This window comes from Nerophis lumbriciformis, linkage group LG23 (assembly GCF_033978685.3).
Source record: "Nerophis lumbriciformis linkage group LG23, RoL_Nlum_v2.1, whole genome shotgun sequence".
In the NCBI taxonomy this organism is placed as follows: Eukaryota; Metazoa; Chordata; class Actinopteri; order Syngnathiformes; family Syngnathidae; genus Nerophis; species Nerophis lumbriciformis.
The window spans coordinates 30420657-30436140 of NC_084570.2; the positions used below are offsets into that span (position 1 = coordinate 30420657).

The 15484-nt window shown below is 37.7% G+C and overlaps 2 protein-coding genes and 1 non-coding gene across 4 annotated transcripts in view; 2 read left to right on the top strand and 1 right to left on the bottom strand.

Annotated features, from left to right (window-relative positions):
- Positions 1-10148, bottom strand: part of dgkab (diacylglycerol kinase, alpha b) — a 90605-nt gene extending 80457 nt beyond the window's left edge. For both annotated transcript variants that reach the window (XM_061984785.2, XM_061984784.2), the window contains exon 1: positions 7835-10148. The gene's annotated coding sequence lies outside the window, so the exon portion shown is untranslated. The remainder of the gene's footprint in view (positions 1-7834) is intronic.
- Positions 117-189, top strand: trnam-cau (transfer RNA methionine (anticodon CAU)). Its single transcript has one exon. It is a non-coding gene; the product is annotated as a tRNA-Met (tRNA).
- Positions 1764-15484, top strand: LOC133622268 (EEF1A lysine methyltransferase 3-like). Its single transcript, XM_061984788.2, has 3 exons — positions 1764-2006; positions 10804-10915; positions 13636-15484. The coding sequence occupies exons 1-3, from the start codon at positions 1854-1856 to the stop codon at positions 14031-14033; spliced, it is 663 nt and encodes a 220-aa protein (XP_061840772.1). The 5' UTR covers positions 1764-1853; the 3' UTR covers positions 14034-15484.

The window sequence follows — 15484 nt, forward strand, 5'->3', positions numbered from 1 at the left end:
TCAGCAATAGGTGTGTTTTTATATATTTATTCATTCATAGCCTCCCAGCGGACAATTGTTTAGGTTTAATGAGCCCTTTCATCCCTAATTGGTTGATTGAGAGAATGGGCTTTCATGCCTTGTTGGCGCAGTAGGCAGCGCGTCAGTCTCATAATCTGAAGGTCGTGAGTTCGAGCCTCACACGGGGCATCTTTTGAAAAGGTCTCCTTATACTGTTGGCTAAGTTTTATATTCATAAATGTAGGTTTCTCAATAGCCGACCTGTTTTTGTCCCTTTAAAAAGAATTACAACACCTGTTGAAACACTCCCTACCTCTAACAACCAAAAAGCTGTGAAAATTTGTATTATTTATTGAACTTGTGTGAGCCTATGGCTTTGCACTTTGTTTTTTATATATATATAATTATTTTTTTTTGCTTTCTATTTTAGTTACTTTATTGGGTTTACAACCCCCTGGCGCTGTTTTGTACTGTTTTTATACTTATTTTGAGTATTATTTCTCAATTGTTTGTAAATGTTGCAATTTATAAATAAAGGTTTATAAAATAAAATAAACGTTTTGAAAAGGTCACCACTTCCGGGTCCAGTTTTGCTAAGCCAATCACCGGGCTGAGTCCATTTTCGGTGGCCAATCGCAGCGCCATCGCAGCGTCTTTTTTCTAACTCGCGTAAGACCTTTTTTTGTCCCGCCCCCTACGTAGGCAACACTTGGGTTTTATAATGTGAAGGTCGTGAGTTTGAGCCTCACTCGGTGCAACATTTTGAAAAGGAAGAGAAACACTTAACTGTTTAGCACTTCCTGGTCCATCTTAGCTAAGCCAATCACCGGGCTGAGTCCAACTTTCGGTGGCCAATCGCAACGCTGCGTTATCTTTCGAGCGCGCGAATGAACTTGTTTTGTCCCGCCCCCTACGTAGGTAACGCTTGGGGTTTACAATCTGAAGGTCGTCAGTTCGAGCCTCACACGGTGCGATGTTTTAAAAGGAAGAGAGACACTTGGTGGCATTCTTTCTTACCCTTCAGAAATCCACCCAATTATGTGCTAGTCAAGGAAAGTTAACACTTGTAGAAAAAAGTACTAAAATACATTTACTTGACTTCATAATGGTACTAATACTGTAGAATTTGCAAGCCGTGTTGCCAGAAGTGCAATGACATATTATCGTCTCAGAACCTTACAATTATTGAATTTGTAGCAAATTGTCGAACATACCCGATATGCTCAGGACCATCTGCTGCTTTAACCCCGTACCACAAACCGTGTGTACTATAATATATCTTTTAATGCAGTTTCACCTTAAAAACACTTAAATTATGGAGAGAAAAAATAATACATTGGCACAACAGCACCCCCACGTGGCTGCAAAGAGGCAAGTGAAAATGCACAACAGTGCAGAATATATCCTGTTTGTGTTTGCTTATTGTCATGTATTAAAGGGTTAAATTATCGTCGATTATTAGATTATTTTAATTAGGAATCGGACAGAGGGCGTGATTAATCAAGTGTTCTATGACCATCGTACATCTGGCAACGCTGCTCCCAAACGTACACGTGGTTAGTTGGTACGTGGCAGCGGAAGATAAACACGTTTATATCACCTTTCAAATTAAAAGCCTCCGCTGGTTTTTTTGGCATAAATAAAAAATAATACGCAATATTTTTTACTACACAATAACTTAAAACACTAAGTTGTTGACATTCCTGTAGGATGCGCTTTCCGTGGCGTGTTTTGCCCGGCGAATTACGCCTGAGCTGTTTAAGTTTGATGCTGGCGGACCCGGAAATGGACTTGGAACTTTTCAGCGAGCGATTGATTCCAAACATTTTGTTTGCCTCCATTCATGAATCACCATGAATTATTTTGGCGACGCCTTTCCAGCGGACACCTGCTTGTTCGCCGACACATTTCCTGAAGACACAGTTTACAAGTTAATGGGCCAGGAGCTGACGATCACGCAGCATTTTGGTGCCAACCTCGGCGTGGCGGCTCCAGTGTGGGAAGCAGTGAGTACTTCATCACTAAACGAATAACATAAAATATACATTTGTTCTTAAAATGTGTACCTTTAGTTGGATTACAATCGTATTTGCATTTTTAAAATTAAAATAAATGGCTAATTTGCACAAATTCTGATCAAAGTGTCCACTATAGTGCACCTTTTCTTCTCGAGTCCAGACCCGAGTGCACTGCGTTAAGTACACTCACTCACTGTTTAATGTTTACGGTCTGTTGCCAATTATGTTTGCAGATTCATTTTTTTATCGACGCCAATATCGATATGCTCCAATATCGATTCTTAAATCTAAATATCAATACTTTAATTTCAGGAGTGTCCAAACTTTTTCCACCAAGGGCCACATAATGAAAAGTCAAAGTATGCGGGGGCCATATTGATATTTTGTATTTAAATAAATACAAAACCGATCATGTCAGCTTTGTATTATTATTAGTTAGAACATTTCAGCTTTTTGTTGCTCTAATTCTTACATTTCTACTGTCAATATTAATAAACATTAAATGGTAAATGGGTTATGCTTGTATAGCGCTTTTCTACCTTTAAGGTACTCAAAGCACTTTGACACTATTTCCACATTCACCCATTCATTCACACACTGATGGCGGGAGCTGCCTGCAAGGTGCTAACCACGACCCATCAAGAGCAAGGGTGAGGTGTCTTGCTCAAGGACACAACGGACGTGACGAGATTGGTAGAAGCTGGGGATTGAACCAGGAACCCTCAGGTTGCTGGCACAGCCACTCTCTAACCGCGGCACGCCGTCCCCGGTATTAATACGATAATGTTCTATCTATATTTAATTCATAAGTTAGTATTGATTTATTTTTCAAATAATTACCTAAACTTTGTTTATATTTTAATAAGTACAGTCGTGGTCAAAAGTTGACATACACTTGTAAAGTACATAATGTCATGGCTGTCTTGAGTTTCCAATAATTTCTACAACTCTTATTTTTTTGTGATAGAGTGATTGGAGCACATACTTGTTGGTCACAAAACATTCATGAAGTTTGCTTCTTTTATGAATTTATTATGGGTCTACTGAAAATGTGAGCAAATCTGCTGGGTCAAAAGTATACATACAGCAATGTTAACATTTGGTTACATGTCCCTTGGCAAGTTTCACTGCAATAAGGCGCTTTTGGTAGCCATCCACAAGCTTCTGGTTGAATTTTTTGACCACTTCTCTCGACAAAATTGGTGCAGTTCAGCTACATTTGGTTTTCTGACATGGACTTGTCAGAAATTGAGCTGTTTGGCCACAATACCCAGCAATATGTTTGGAGGAGAAAAGGTGAGGCCTTTAATCCCAGGAACACCTTATCTACCGTCAAGCGTGGTGGTGGTAGTATTATGCTCTGGGCCTGTTTTGCTGCCAATGGAACCTGTGCTTTAAATGGGACAATGAAAAAGGAGGATTACCTCCAAATTCTTCAGGACAACCTAAAATCATCAGCCCGGAGGTTGGGTCTTGGGCACAGTTGGGTGTTCCAACAGGACGATGACCCCAAACACACGTCAAATGTGGTAAAGGAATGGCTAAATCAGGCTAGAATGAAGGTTTTAGAATGACCTTCCCAAAGTCCTGACTTAAATGTGTGGATAATGCTGAAGAAACAAGTCCATGTCAGAAAACCAACAAATTTAGCTGAACTGCGACAATTTTGTCGAGAGAGGTGGTCAAAAATTCAAGCAGAAGCTTGCCAGAAGCTTGTGGATGGCTACCAACAGCGCCTTATTGCAGTGAAACTTGCCAAGGGACATGTAACCAAATATTAACATTGCTGTATGTATACTTTTGACCCAGCAGATTTGGTCACATTTTCAGTAGACCCATAATAAATTCATAAAAGAACCAAACTTCATGAATGTTTTTTGTGACCAACAAGTATGTGCTCCAATCACTCTATCACAAAAAATAAAAGTTGTAGAAATGATTGGAAACTCAAGACAGACATGACATTATGTCCTTTACAAGTGTATGTCAACTTTTGACCACGACTGTACATTTTCTTTTTCTTTTGAGAGCTTCTAATATTTGATATCAGGGGTTTCTAGACTTTTTCCACCAGAGGCCACATAATGAAAAGTCAAGTATGGGAGGGGGGCGCATGTTTTATTTAGAAAAAAACAAACTAAAAAAAACCCATCCATCCATCCATTTTCTTCCTGTCCCTTTTGGGGTCACGTGGGATGCTGAAAAAACATATTATATATATTTAAAGATAAAACTTTGTGCTACAGGTGACTATATATATATTGTTTTGTATTAATTATTAGTTTAAAATGCTCAGCTTTTTCTCACATTACGATTTTTTTCTCTTCTGTCTTACATATTTCTGTTGTTTTTTTCCTTTATATTCTAATATTAGCTCTTAATAATTCATTTTAATGCTTTTATTACTTTACTTATTTTCATTTTATGATTTAAAACACCATTTTTGTGTATTCTGTATGATTGTGTCCTCTTTTTTTGTACAAACTTGGCTATATTGTCATTCACGCCACTACTTCAGAATTTGAAATAATAACTCTTGTAGTATTTATGCTATGAGATATGTTATTAGGGGCAGCACGGCGGCACAGGGGTTAGTGCGTGTGCCTCACAATACAAAGGTCCTGGGTTCAATCCCGGGCTCGGAATCTTTCTGTGTGGAGTTTGCATGTTGTGACTGAATGGGTTCCCTCCGGGTACTCCGGCTTCCTCCCACCTCCAAAGACATGCACCTGGGGATAGGTTGATTGACAACACTAAATGGGCCCTAGTGTGTGAATGTTGTCTGTCTATCTGTGTTGGCCCTGTGATGAGGTGGCGACTTGTCCAGGGTGTACACCGCCTTCCGTCCTAATGCAGCTGAGATAGGCTCTAGCACCCCCTGCAACCCCAAAAGGGACAAGCGGTAGAAAATGGATGGATGGATGGATGGATATGTTATTATTCGAAATACACAACTGTTCTAAATATTAGCAGAAACATTAGGTATATTTGCACAAATGATCGGTATCGCAGATACCAGCCTGAATTTTACTCGGTATGGGATCGGACAGAAAATGAGCGGTATTGCACACACGTCCACCTAAATATCAGACACAACACTTCCTCATTCTCTGCCAATCACCTTTCAGACACGGTACGTTTACACTCTGAACGTCAACATGAACATGCTGAAGATCATCCTCTTTGCTGACGATACAACCATTACATGTGCAGGTGACGACGTGAAGCAACTTCTGGCCTCTGTAACTGAGGAGATGATAAAGTTAAAAACTTGATTTAATACCAACAAATTGTCTCTGAATTTGCCATTAGGATTGTGTCCAATGTTCACTACAGACATCATTCAAATCCACTATTCATGGAGTTAAAGCAATTTAAACTGCACGATGTGATCGACTTTAAAACTGCTCCAATTATGTTTAGGGCATCCCAAAACTCTCTACCATCCAATATACAGAACCTATTCCAGGATAGAGATGCTCACCATAGTTACAGTCTAAGAGGAAACAACAAATTATATTTGCCTAAATTTAGAACTACTTTAAAATCAATGTGCATTTCAGTGCGTGGAGTCAGTCTGTGGAACAACTTAGGGGACGAGTTAAAAACCTGTTCTAACATGATTCAATTTAAAAGACTGTTTAAAAAAGAAGTACTGAAGAAGTACAAGTAGGAAAGAGAGTGATGCCCTCAGCACAGAGCGATGGGAGAGAGGTGTATGGCCAGAGAGTGTTTGGGCCTGTGTGTGTGTGTGTGTGTGTGTGTGTTTTATCTTGTGTGTGTGTGTGTGTGTGTGTGTGTGTTTTATCTTGTGTGTGTGTGTGTGTGTGTGTGTGTGTGTGTGTGTGTGTTTTATCTCGTCTTGTCTCATAGTAACATGTGTGTGTGTGTGTGTTTTATCTCGTCTTGTCTCATAGTAACGTGTGTGTGCGTGTGTTTTATCTCGTCTTGTCTCATAGTAACAGTGGTGCTATTGTATTGTTAGTGTACAGGAGCTTTTCTTGTTTTTGTTTGTATAGTATTGTTCTTGTATTATATTGTTTATGTTAAATGTGGAATGAGTGAGAGGGGTTGGGATATTATAAGCATCTGCTTCATCCAACCCCTTTTCAAGCCTTGCATAAATGTCTCTGCCAAAATGTAAAAAAAAATGTGTTCTATTGTGCAGGTTTGAAATAAATACTTCAATTCAATTCAACGTCCGGTCGTGAGGTTAGAAACCCTAGCGCAGAGCAGAGATGACCACGCCCCGCGCTCCCCCGAGCTCATCTGATTGGTCGCTGCAAATTCTCTCATATATGGAAGTAGAATATATGGAAGTAGAATTGTCTCACATCAACTTATATACATCAATATGATATTAATACATATGCATATATTAATAAATATACAAATACACAAATAAATAAATAATTTGTATAAATAAACGCGTATTTGTAAATATATTTTTGAGATTTGAAAATATATACAAATAAAATCTCTAAATATAAAAATGTGACATACAAATAAATCAAGAATTTGTATAAATAAATATGTATTTGTAAATATATTTTTGAGATTTGAATACAAATATGCTCGATTTTGTATTTGTATTGAATTTGCATATGTGGATCGCTGTTTTGCTTTTGTGTCGATGAGACATTCCTACCACAAACCAGATGCACAAATAAATGTGACCTACACACTCCTCTAAACAACCAGCGGAGGGCACTGCAGCCAGAGCGGTCTGGGTCACAGACATGGTCAGCTGCAGTGCCCTCTGCTGGTTGTTCAGGGGAGTGTGTGGTTCACATTTATTTGTGCATCTGGTTTGTGGTAGGAATGTCTCATCGACACAAAAGCAAAAAAGCGATCCACATATGCAAATTCAATACAAATACAAAATCAAGCATATTTATATTCAAATCTCAAAAATATATTTACAAATACACGTTTATACAAATTCTTGATTTATTTGTATGTCACAATTTTATATTTATACATTTTATTTGAATGCAGCTGAGATAGGCTCCAGCACCCCCCGCGACCCCAAAAGGGACAAGCGGTAGGAAATGGATGGATGGATTTGTATACATTTTCAAATCTCAAATATATTTACAAATACGCATTTATTTATACAAATTATTTATTTATTTGTATATCCCATTTGTATATTTATTAATATATGCATATGTACTAATATCATATTGATATACTGTATATAAGTTGATGTGAGACAATTCTATTTCCATATGAGTACGCCACTTTTGGTGGCTGAAGGTAACAACTATTTTTATTAATAGATTTTTATTTTATTTTTTTAAAGGTGTTGCAACTTATTGTATTTTGTAGTAGTAGCGACTTACTCCCGTTCAACTTCCTTTGTTTTCACTTTATCGAAGTGCGCATGCAAGTGACGTCGAGGACATTTTTTTTTTTTTTTTTTTTTTATTTATTTTTTAACATTGTACATACATACATATTCTCAAGGTACATACAAACCAAGGCACTATCAACAACTTTTATTAATATATTACGTGCATAACTTGCAAAATGGAAGAAATCTGTAGTTTTTCTCACAGAGATCTCTATGATGAGCTCTACAACAAAAACGACCTATATTGTTTAAGCTACATCTAGCAACACATATCAACTTCTTGTTGAACAAAGTTCAATCATCAGGTTCCCAATAGTTTCTGAAGGAAAACATTACAGCTTGTGGAGAAGTTCTCACAACAAAGGGCCACATAGCGATAGCATAGACTAGCATGCAGTTGGCTATCACAATGTAATCCTATTTAACAGTATTAATATCACGGAAAACAAATGTAACCTACCCCTAAAAGTGGATGTTCCTGCTTCCTGGCTGCTGGCAGTGTGTATTATTTGTCATGATGATGACTGGCGAGTGTCAACTTTTCATCACATTTTCACCTTCAGAATGCTTCCTTCATTCAGCAGGTGTCATAATGAACAAGACAGCAGGTGTCATAATGAACAAGACGGACACCCTTCCTCCAACTTTAACTCAAGGCCTCATTACCCTTATACCCAAACCAAACAAAGATTTACTAATCATTGATAATTGGCGTCCAATCAGCCTTCTAAACAATGACTATAAGATTGTAGGTATTAGTTTTGCTAAACGTTTGAAATTGGTTCTGGATGACATAATTGATGAGACACAGTCAGGATTTATGAGAGGGAGACACATATCGAATAATATCAGGCTTGTACTTGTCATACTGGATTACCCACAGGTCATTAATGATGAAGGCTTCCTTCTTTTCCTGGACTTCTACAAAGCTTTTGACTCGATCGAACATTAATTAATCTTCAAGACACTTGACAAATTTGGCTTCGGCAATTTTTTCCGCAAAAAAATCAAGACTTTGTACTGCAATGGTAATAGCTCGATAAAGCTAAAATCTGGTACATCTCCAAGGTTCGAATTAAAACGTGGGATACGGCAAGGATGTCCCATTTTTCCATATTTATTTTTGTTAGCCACCCTATTGTTATCGGTTCATATAAAAACTAGTCGTTTAAAGGGGATCTCGATATTAGACAGATAAATACCCATCAGCCAACTGGCTGACGACACAACACTCTTTTTGAAGGACTCTTCTCAAATTCCTCTTGCCTTGGATGTGATTCATGTTTTCTCTTTGGCTTCTGGTGTCCGTCTGAATGTGAATAAGTGTGAACTAATGGCTGTGAAGAGATGTGAAATGATGTCTATATGTAAAATTCCAGTTAAGGATAGTATTAATTACCTAGGAATACTCATCACTAAAAATCAGAGTTCTAGATCGGTCTTGAACTTTGCTCCAATTGTAGAAAAAAACTAAGAAAATAATTAACCAATGGCTACAGAGAGATTTATCCTTAAAAGGCAGAACCTTGCTTTCCAAAGCAGAAGGTATCTCCAGGCTTAAGTATGCAGCTATTTCTTTAGATGTTAACCAAAAAATATGTAAGACTATTGACAAAATACTTGTTGACTTTATTTGGAAAAACAAAACTCATTATATTAAGAAATCTGTTATAATGAACAATTACAATCAGTGTGGTCTAAACTTTCTGGATTTCACTACACTAAACAACACCTTCAAGATGAATTGGATAAGACACTATTTGAAAGACCCTACCTCAATTTGGAACTTCATTTCTCATCATGTATTTTCTAACCTTGGAGGCCTAAAATGTTTGCTATTGTGTAACTACAACATTGATGGGGTTCCTGTTGCTCTTTCAAACTTCCACAAACAAGACCTTCTGGCATGCTCTCTTATATACAAGCACAATTTCTCACCTACGAAATACTTCATTTGGAACAATAAAGACATATGTTACGAAAGGAAATCTCTTTTCCTCAACAATTGGTTCAAGAATGATATTATTTTAATGAGTCAGCTTTTCAATAAGGAAGGTAAACTTTTTAATTACCAAGAATTTCTCAACCATTTTAAGGTCCCTGTGACTCCCAAACAATTTGCCATTGTATTTGATGCCATTCCAACAGGTGTTGTTATGTTGTATAGGGCTTACTCATCTCCTCTTTCTGCTGTAACAATTGTGAATGATCCACTTGACACTCCTGTGGGGAAACTTTGCTTTGATCAGAAAAATAACAGAAAAATCCGCAACTTAATCCAAAATGATTGTGTGTCTGTCTCCTATGTAATTGCGTTCTGGAATAATGTTGTGAATGACATCTGCTGGGTCAAAGCGTGGTCCCTTCCTAACAGGTTACCAACAAAGTGAAAGAGATATATTTTAAAATCATTCATGGTTATTAGCCTGTAAAGACTGTGATGGTTAGATACAAGAAGGACATTTATGTTACCTGCACCTCATGTAACATGCATCCAGAGACTGTTTACCACCTGTTCTGGACTTGTGAAAGCACTCGATCACTATGGCAGGCATCTGTCGTTTCATCCTGGATAATATTCATGACACATTTGTGCTTTGTTTTAAAGATGTGCTGTTTGGATTTACACTGTATGAAAAAAAAATTTGAAAAGGAATTTTACCTTTGCAACTTCATTATACTATTGGCTAAGTTTTATATTCATAAATGTAAGTTTCTCAATACCCAACCTGTTTTTTGTGCCTTTAAAAAAGAATTAGAACTCTGTTAAAACCCTCTCTGCCTCTAACAACCAAAAAGCTGTGAAAACGATGATGCTGTGTTCCAAATTTAAAATTATTTACTGAACTTGTGTGAGCCTATGGCTTTGCACTTTGTTTGTTATATATATATATATATATATATATATATTTTGCATTCTATTTTAGTTACTTTGAATTTACAACCCCCTGGCGCTGTTTTGTACTGTTTTTGTACTGTTTTTATACTTTGATTATTATTTCTCAACTGTTTGTAAATGTTGCAATTTATAAATAAAGGTTTATAAAATAAAATAAAAAATAAAAAAACATGAACAAACCCCCTGGCCCCGTTTTGTACTGTTTTTGTACTTATTTTGATTATTATTATTTCTTGATTGTTTGTAAATGTTGCAGTTTATAAATAAAGGTTTATAAAATTTTTAAAAAAAATTGACGATATATTACATTTCTATTGACATTGTATTATTATAGGTATTTCAGAGTACAATTATTTTAAACATATTTACAAACGTGATTATTCTCTTTTTGTCCTTGTTATGCCCCCAATGATAAACCGGTGTTTTCATTGTTTGTTGCATACTGCATTTCAAGTTTAAAAAAAATTGTCGGCGGCGGCAGCATGTTTTTGCCAGATATTCCTAAAACGTGTTTATGTTTGTGCACACAGGCGCTACATCTCTGTCACTACTTCGAGGAGCATCGTATGGAGTGGCGTGGGAAACGTGTCGTCGAACTGGGAGCGGGGACTGGTGTGGTTGGAATTGTGGCTGCTCGCCTAGGTATGCTAGTACTATCGAACGCACCGGGATTTAGGCCACACCCACCAAATTTTAGAATATATATTTTTCCATAAATTAACCGCACCATAAGCCGCAGATATACAGTATACCAGTACAAAATATTTAGTAGATGTTTATTTACATACCTTAATTGTTTCCAAACGGTGTTTGTAACACGGCAGTAAAACGGCTGATCAAACAAAATAGAAGTCATCGTCATGGACCCACTAGCTGTGCAAGCTAGCTCTCCAATCAGCTAAACAGACTCAATAACTTCTAAATCGTCCAGAAAAGATAGCACATAGTGGCGTATCTTCCGGACTATAGAGCGCACCGATATTTAAGCCGCACCCACTAAATTTAAAAAAGTAAAATGTTTCCATATATTAGCCGCACCGCTGATATATATGTTGTGAAATTAGTTATTTACAAAGAAATATTTTGTAAATGTTTATTTACATACCTTAATTGTTTCCAAACGGTGTCTGTAACGTGGCAGTAATACGACTGATCCAACAAAACAGAGGTCATCGTCGTGGACCCTCTGGCTACGCAAGCTAGCTCTCCAATCGGCTAAACAGACTCAATAACTCCACGGGGACGTTTTGGTAAATTTACTGAGGAATTTGTGAAACTGAAACAATACGCAAAAAAAATGCCATTGTAAGTTAATAATACTAACACAGACACTCGTAAACGTGTTAGCATATTAGCTAATACTAATGACACTAGCTTGATTACATTATGACAGCATGTAGAAATATGCATGAAAACACTCCTACAGACATCACACATGGGACGGCTTAGTAAGTAAGAATTGTTTTTAGTTATATTGTAAAACTTACAAACGTTGCTTGGAGCGATGAATGAAGAATCCATACAAGTAGGAACGCTATGGATGGTTATGCTTCCGGTTGAAGGCACGGAAGTACATGTTCAACCCGCAGTGAGCAAGCTCGTCCAAAAGATGGCACCCTAGCCCAAACAATACCACACATTTCCAGCGTCTCTGTAGATGTTGCATGAAAACTCTTTATTGAATAGAAAACTTTACGGTCGCCAGCGAAGAAAAATCCCTAAATTAGCCGCAAGGTTTTATAAGCTGCAGGGTTCAAAGTTTTGTAAAAAAAAAAAAAAAAGTAGAGGTTTATAGTCCAGAAAATAGGGTAACTCTCTTAGCTAGGCTCCAACCTTTTTCCATTCACACCTGCAGTTTTCTGGTAGCACCACCGGAGGCAGCGTCTACCGAACCTATTATGTGAACACATTTTCTTATTAATCACCAGTTTTGGGGAAATTACTTCAAAAAGTAATTAAACCTTATTAAATTACTTTCATGATCTTGTGGGCTTTTTTGTGTGTGTGAATTGGCGTCAAAAGTTGCAATATTTTGAGGCTTACTATTTCTTTCCATAACATTGAATCAGCTTGTGATTTTATGAACTTGTTATTTGTTTAAGTGTACTACAAACCTCAGCAAACACAGAATTTCAACAAAAAACTGGAGGGCAAACACTGATGTTTTACTCCTTTTATACTGCAGAGACTAGATGGCAGAGCAACTACTAGAAAATTCCCGCGGAAATTTTGATGGGCCTGCTATTTGTGCCCTGGACCTCTGGCCGGGGGTCGTCGGAAGCCGTCGTACTTTTAAGATGGTGCCGAGTGTCTGAATCTGTGAGTTTTAGGTGTAACTGTACAAAATGAGCTATAGAGCTAGCCTAAAACATTGCCATGGTTACACACTTAGGATATATGCTGACGATGGCATGCTAACAGTTAGCATATCAAGTAACACGGCTATAAAGTGTATGGCTCCCGAAGTAGAGAAAAAACAGTTTTTAAAAAAGTTTGCATGCTAATATTAGCTTGCTAGCATGCAAACGTTAGCATGCTAACAGTTAACAAGTGTCATGTACCAAGTTATTTGACTCTGGGGTAAACAGAAGCAAATTTAGCTAAAAAAATATGCTCATGTTAGCAAGCTAACGTTAGCATGCTATCAGCTTTGTGTCGAAAAGTAGACAAGTATCTGAACAAAATGAGACGTTACACAGAGCTGAGCTACAAGAGGAGGTAATCTTGTCTTTTTGGCGTTTGTCTCAGAGCAATCGTCCATTAAAAGGGTATGTACCCGTTCAATTGGCCTATTTTTTTTTTTAATTCGTGAATAGCGTCACCGTGGTAACACGAAATGTCGCCAACTTAAAGTACCGCCGTAGGTGCGAGTGAGACCTTTCCGATGGTATAACATATGTGGAGGTTCTTTGCCGATCCGTCTCGTATTAATCGTAAGAGAAACGTGCGTTACTATAATAATAAAAGTTTAAGTATGAGGAAAAATAATATGGGCTGCTCGCATCAGAGCAGGCCCATAATTATAGAATAAAACACCATTAAAGGACTTCTTGTCTACAAGTTTCAGACATTCTCCCTGTTGGTTTTACCTTCTTTGTCCACCTTAAACATTCACCTTTGTTCCATCAAGGGCGGTCATTTCTGCGGGTAAATGATAGATTATCATCACACTTCAACATCTCTAACGGGTAAATGCTAAGCAACTGAACATCTGTTGAATAATTGCCTTAAAGTGATGAAGAAAGGGGAAATAAATAACCAGAAATGTTGACATACTACATTACCCAGAAGGCTTAGCGCTGCAGATTTAAAAGTGTGGAGAGTCAAGTGGTAGTCATTGTTATTGGTGTGATGTGGTTCAGGTGCAGACGTGACCCTCACAGACCTGCCAGCAACTGTGCCACAGCTGCAAGACAACATCTGGGCCAACATGCCGTCCAGCGGGTGGCCTTCCTCCCCGCCCGCCGCCCTCTCCCTGCGCTGGGGCCAGGACCACAGGAAGTTCCCCTCGGACTGGGACTTGGTGCTGGGCGCAGACATCGTGTACCTGCCCGAGACGTACCCGCTGCTGATGGACACCTTGGTGCACCTGTGCAAGAACAAGGCACAGCTTTATATGTCTTCCAAAATGCGAAAGGAGCACGAGACGCCGCGCTTCTTTGAGGAACTTCTCCCAGAGAGGTTCGACGTGCAGCTCGTGCACCGCGACCACAACCAGAACATCAACATTTACAGAGCAGCTCTGAACAAGGAGCACTAGTTGAAGGAGTCACTTCCGGGTTTTAAACTTCAGGAACCTTTTTGTATCAATTTTAACATTCCCTTTTTATTTTTTTACCAGGTGTCTTCACACCAACCATGTGGAAAACTGCACAGTCACTCACTTTTTGGATTCCTAAACAGTGTGTGTGTATATATATATAAATATATATATATATATATATATACACACATTATATATACATATATATACAAGAGTTGTAGTAATTATTGGAAACTCAAGACAGCCATGACATTATGTTCTTTACAAGTGTATGTAAACTTTTGACCACAACTATATATATATATATATATATATATATATATATATATATATATATATTAGGGCTATGAATCTTTGGGTGTCCCACGATTCGATTCAATTTCGATTCTTGGAGTCACGATTCGATTCAAAATCGATTTTTTTTTTTTTTCAATTCAACACGATTCTCGATTCAAAAGGATTCTCTATTCATTCAATACATAGGATTTCAGCAGGATCTACCCCAGTCTGCTGACATGCAAGCAGAGTAGTAGATTTTTGTACAAAGCTTTTATAATTGTAAAAGACAATGTTTTATTAACTGATTGCAATAATGTAAATTTGTTTTAACTATTAAATGAACCAAAAATATGACTTATTTTATCTTTGTGAAAATATTGGACACTGTGTGTTGTCAAGCTTATGAGATGCAATGCAAGTGTAAGCCACTGTGACACTATTGTTCATTTATTTTTATTTTTATAAATGTCTAATGATAATGTCAATGAAGGGTTTTTAATCACTGCTATGTTGAAATTGTAACTAATATTGATACTGTTGTTGATAATATTCATTTTTGTTTCACTACTTTTGGTTTGTTCTGTGTCGTGTTTGTGTCTCCTCTCAATTGCTCTGTTTATTGCAGTTCTGAGTGTTGCTGGGTCGGGTTTGGTTTTGGAATTGGATTGCATTGTTATGGTATTGCTGTGTATTGTTTTGTTGGATTGATTAATTTTAAAAAAAATAAAAAAGTTAAATAAAAAAAATCGATTTTAAAAAAAAGAGAATCAATTCTGAATCGCACAACGTGAGAATCGCGATTCGAATTTGAATCGATTTTTTCCCACACCCCTAGCGTTTATCATAACTCTCTCGCTCTCTCTGTCTCTGCCCCTCCCTCACGAATGCTGCGCGCACAATTTGTTTTGTTTTTAACCCCTTTTTGACCCTGAACGTACATTGAAAATACACGCAACCCTAACTCAAAATGCCGGACATTTGAGGCATTTAAAAAACTCCGCCCTGACAGCTCCGCAAAAGAGGACGTATGGTCAGTCTATCGTAGCCAGTTAGCTGCTAGCATGCCGTGTGTTGTGCCTTGGTATGCATTGTTTACACAACATGCGTTACGCTACTTAATATGTCCATGTGGAAAATCTTTTGGTACACCTCCGAACTGAACCGGAACC

Bases quoted from the DNA above. Each gene is read 5' to 3' on its own strand.
- LOC133622268 (XM_061984788.2), top strand. From the start codon at position 1,854: ATGAATTATTTTGGCGACGCCTTTCCAGCGGACACCTGCTTGTTCGCC. The intron at 2,007-10,803 runs GTGAGTACTTCA...TTGTGCACACAG, and splicing joins CGGCTCCAGTGTGGGAAGCA to GCGCTACATCTCTGTCACTA. The intron at 10,916-13,635 runs GTATGCTAGTAC...GATGTGGTTCAG, and splicing joins AATTGTGGCTGCTCGCCTAG to GTGCAGACGTGACCCTCACA.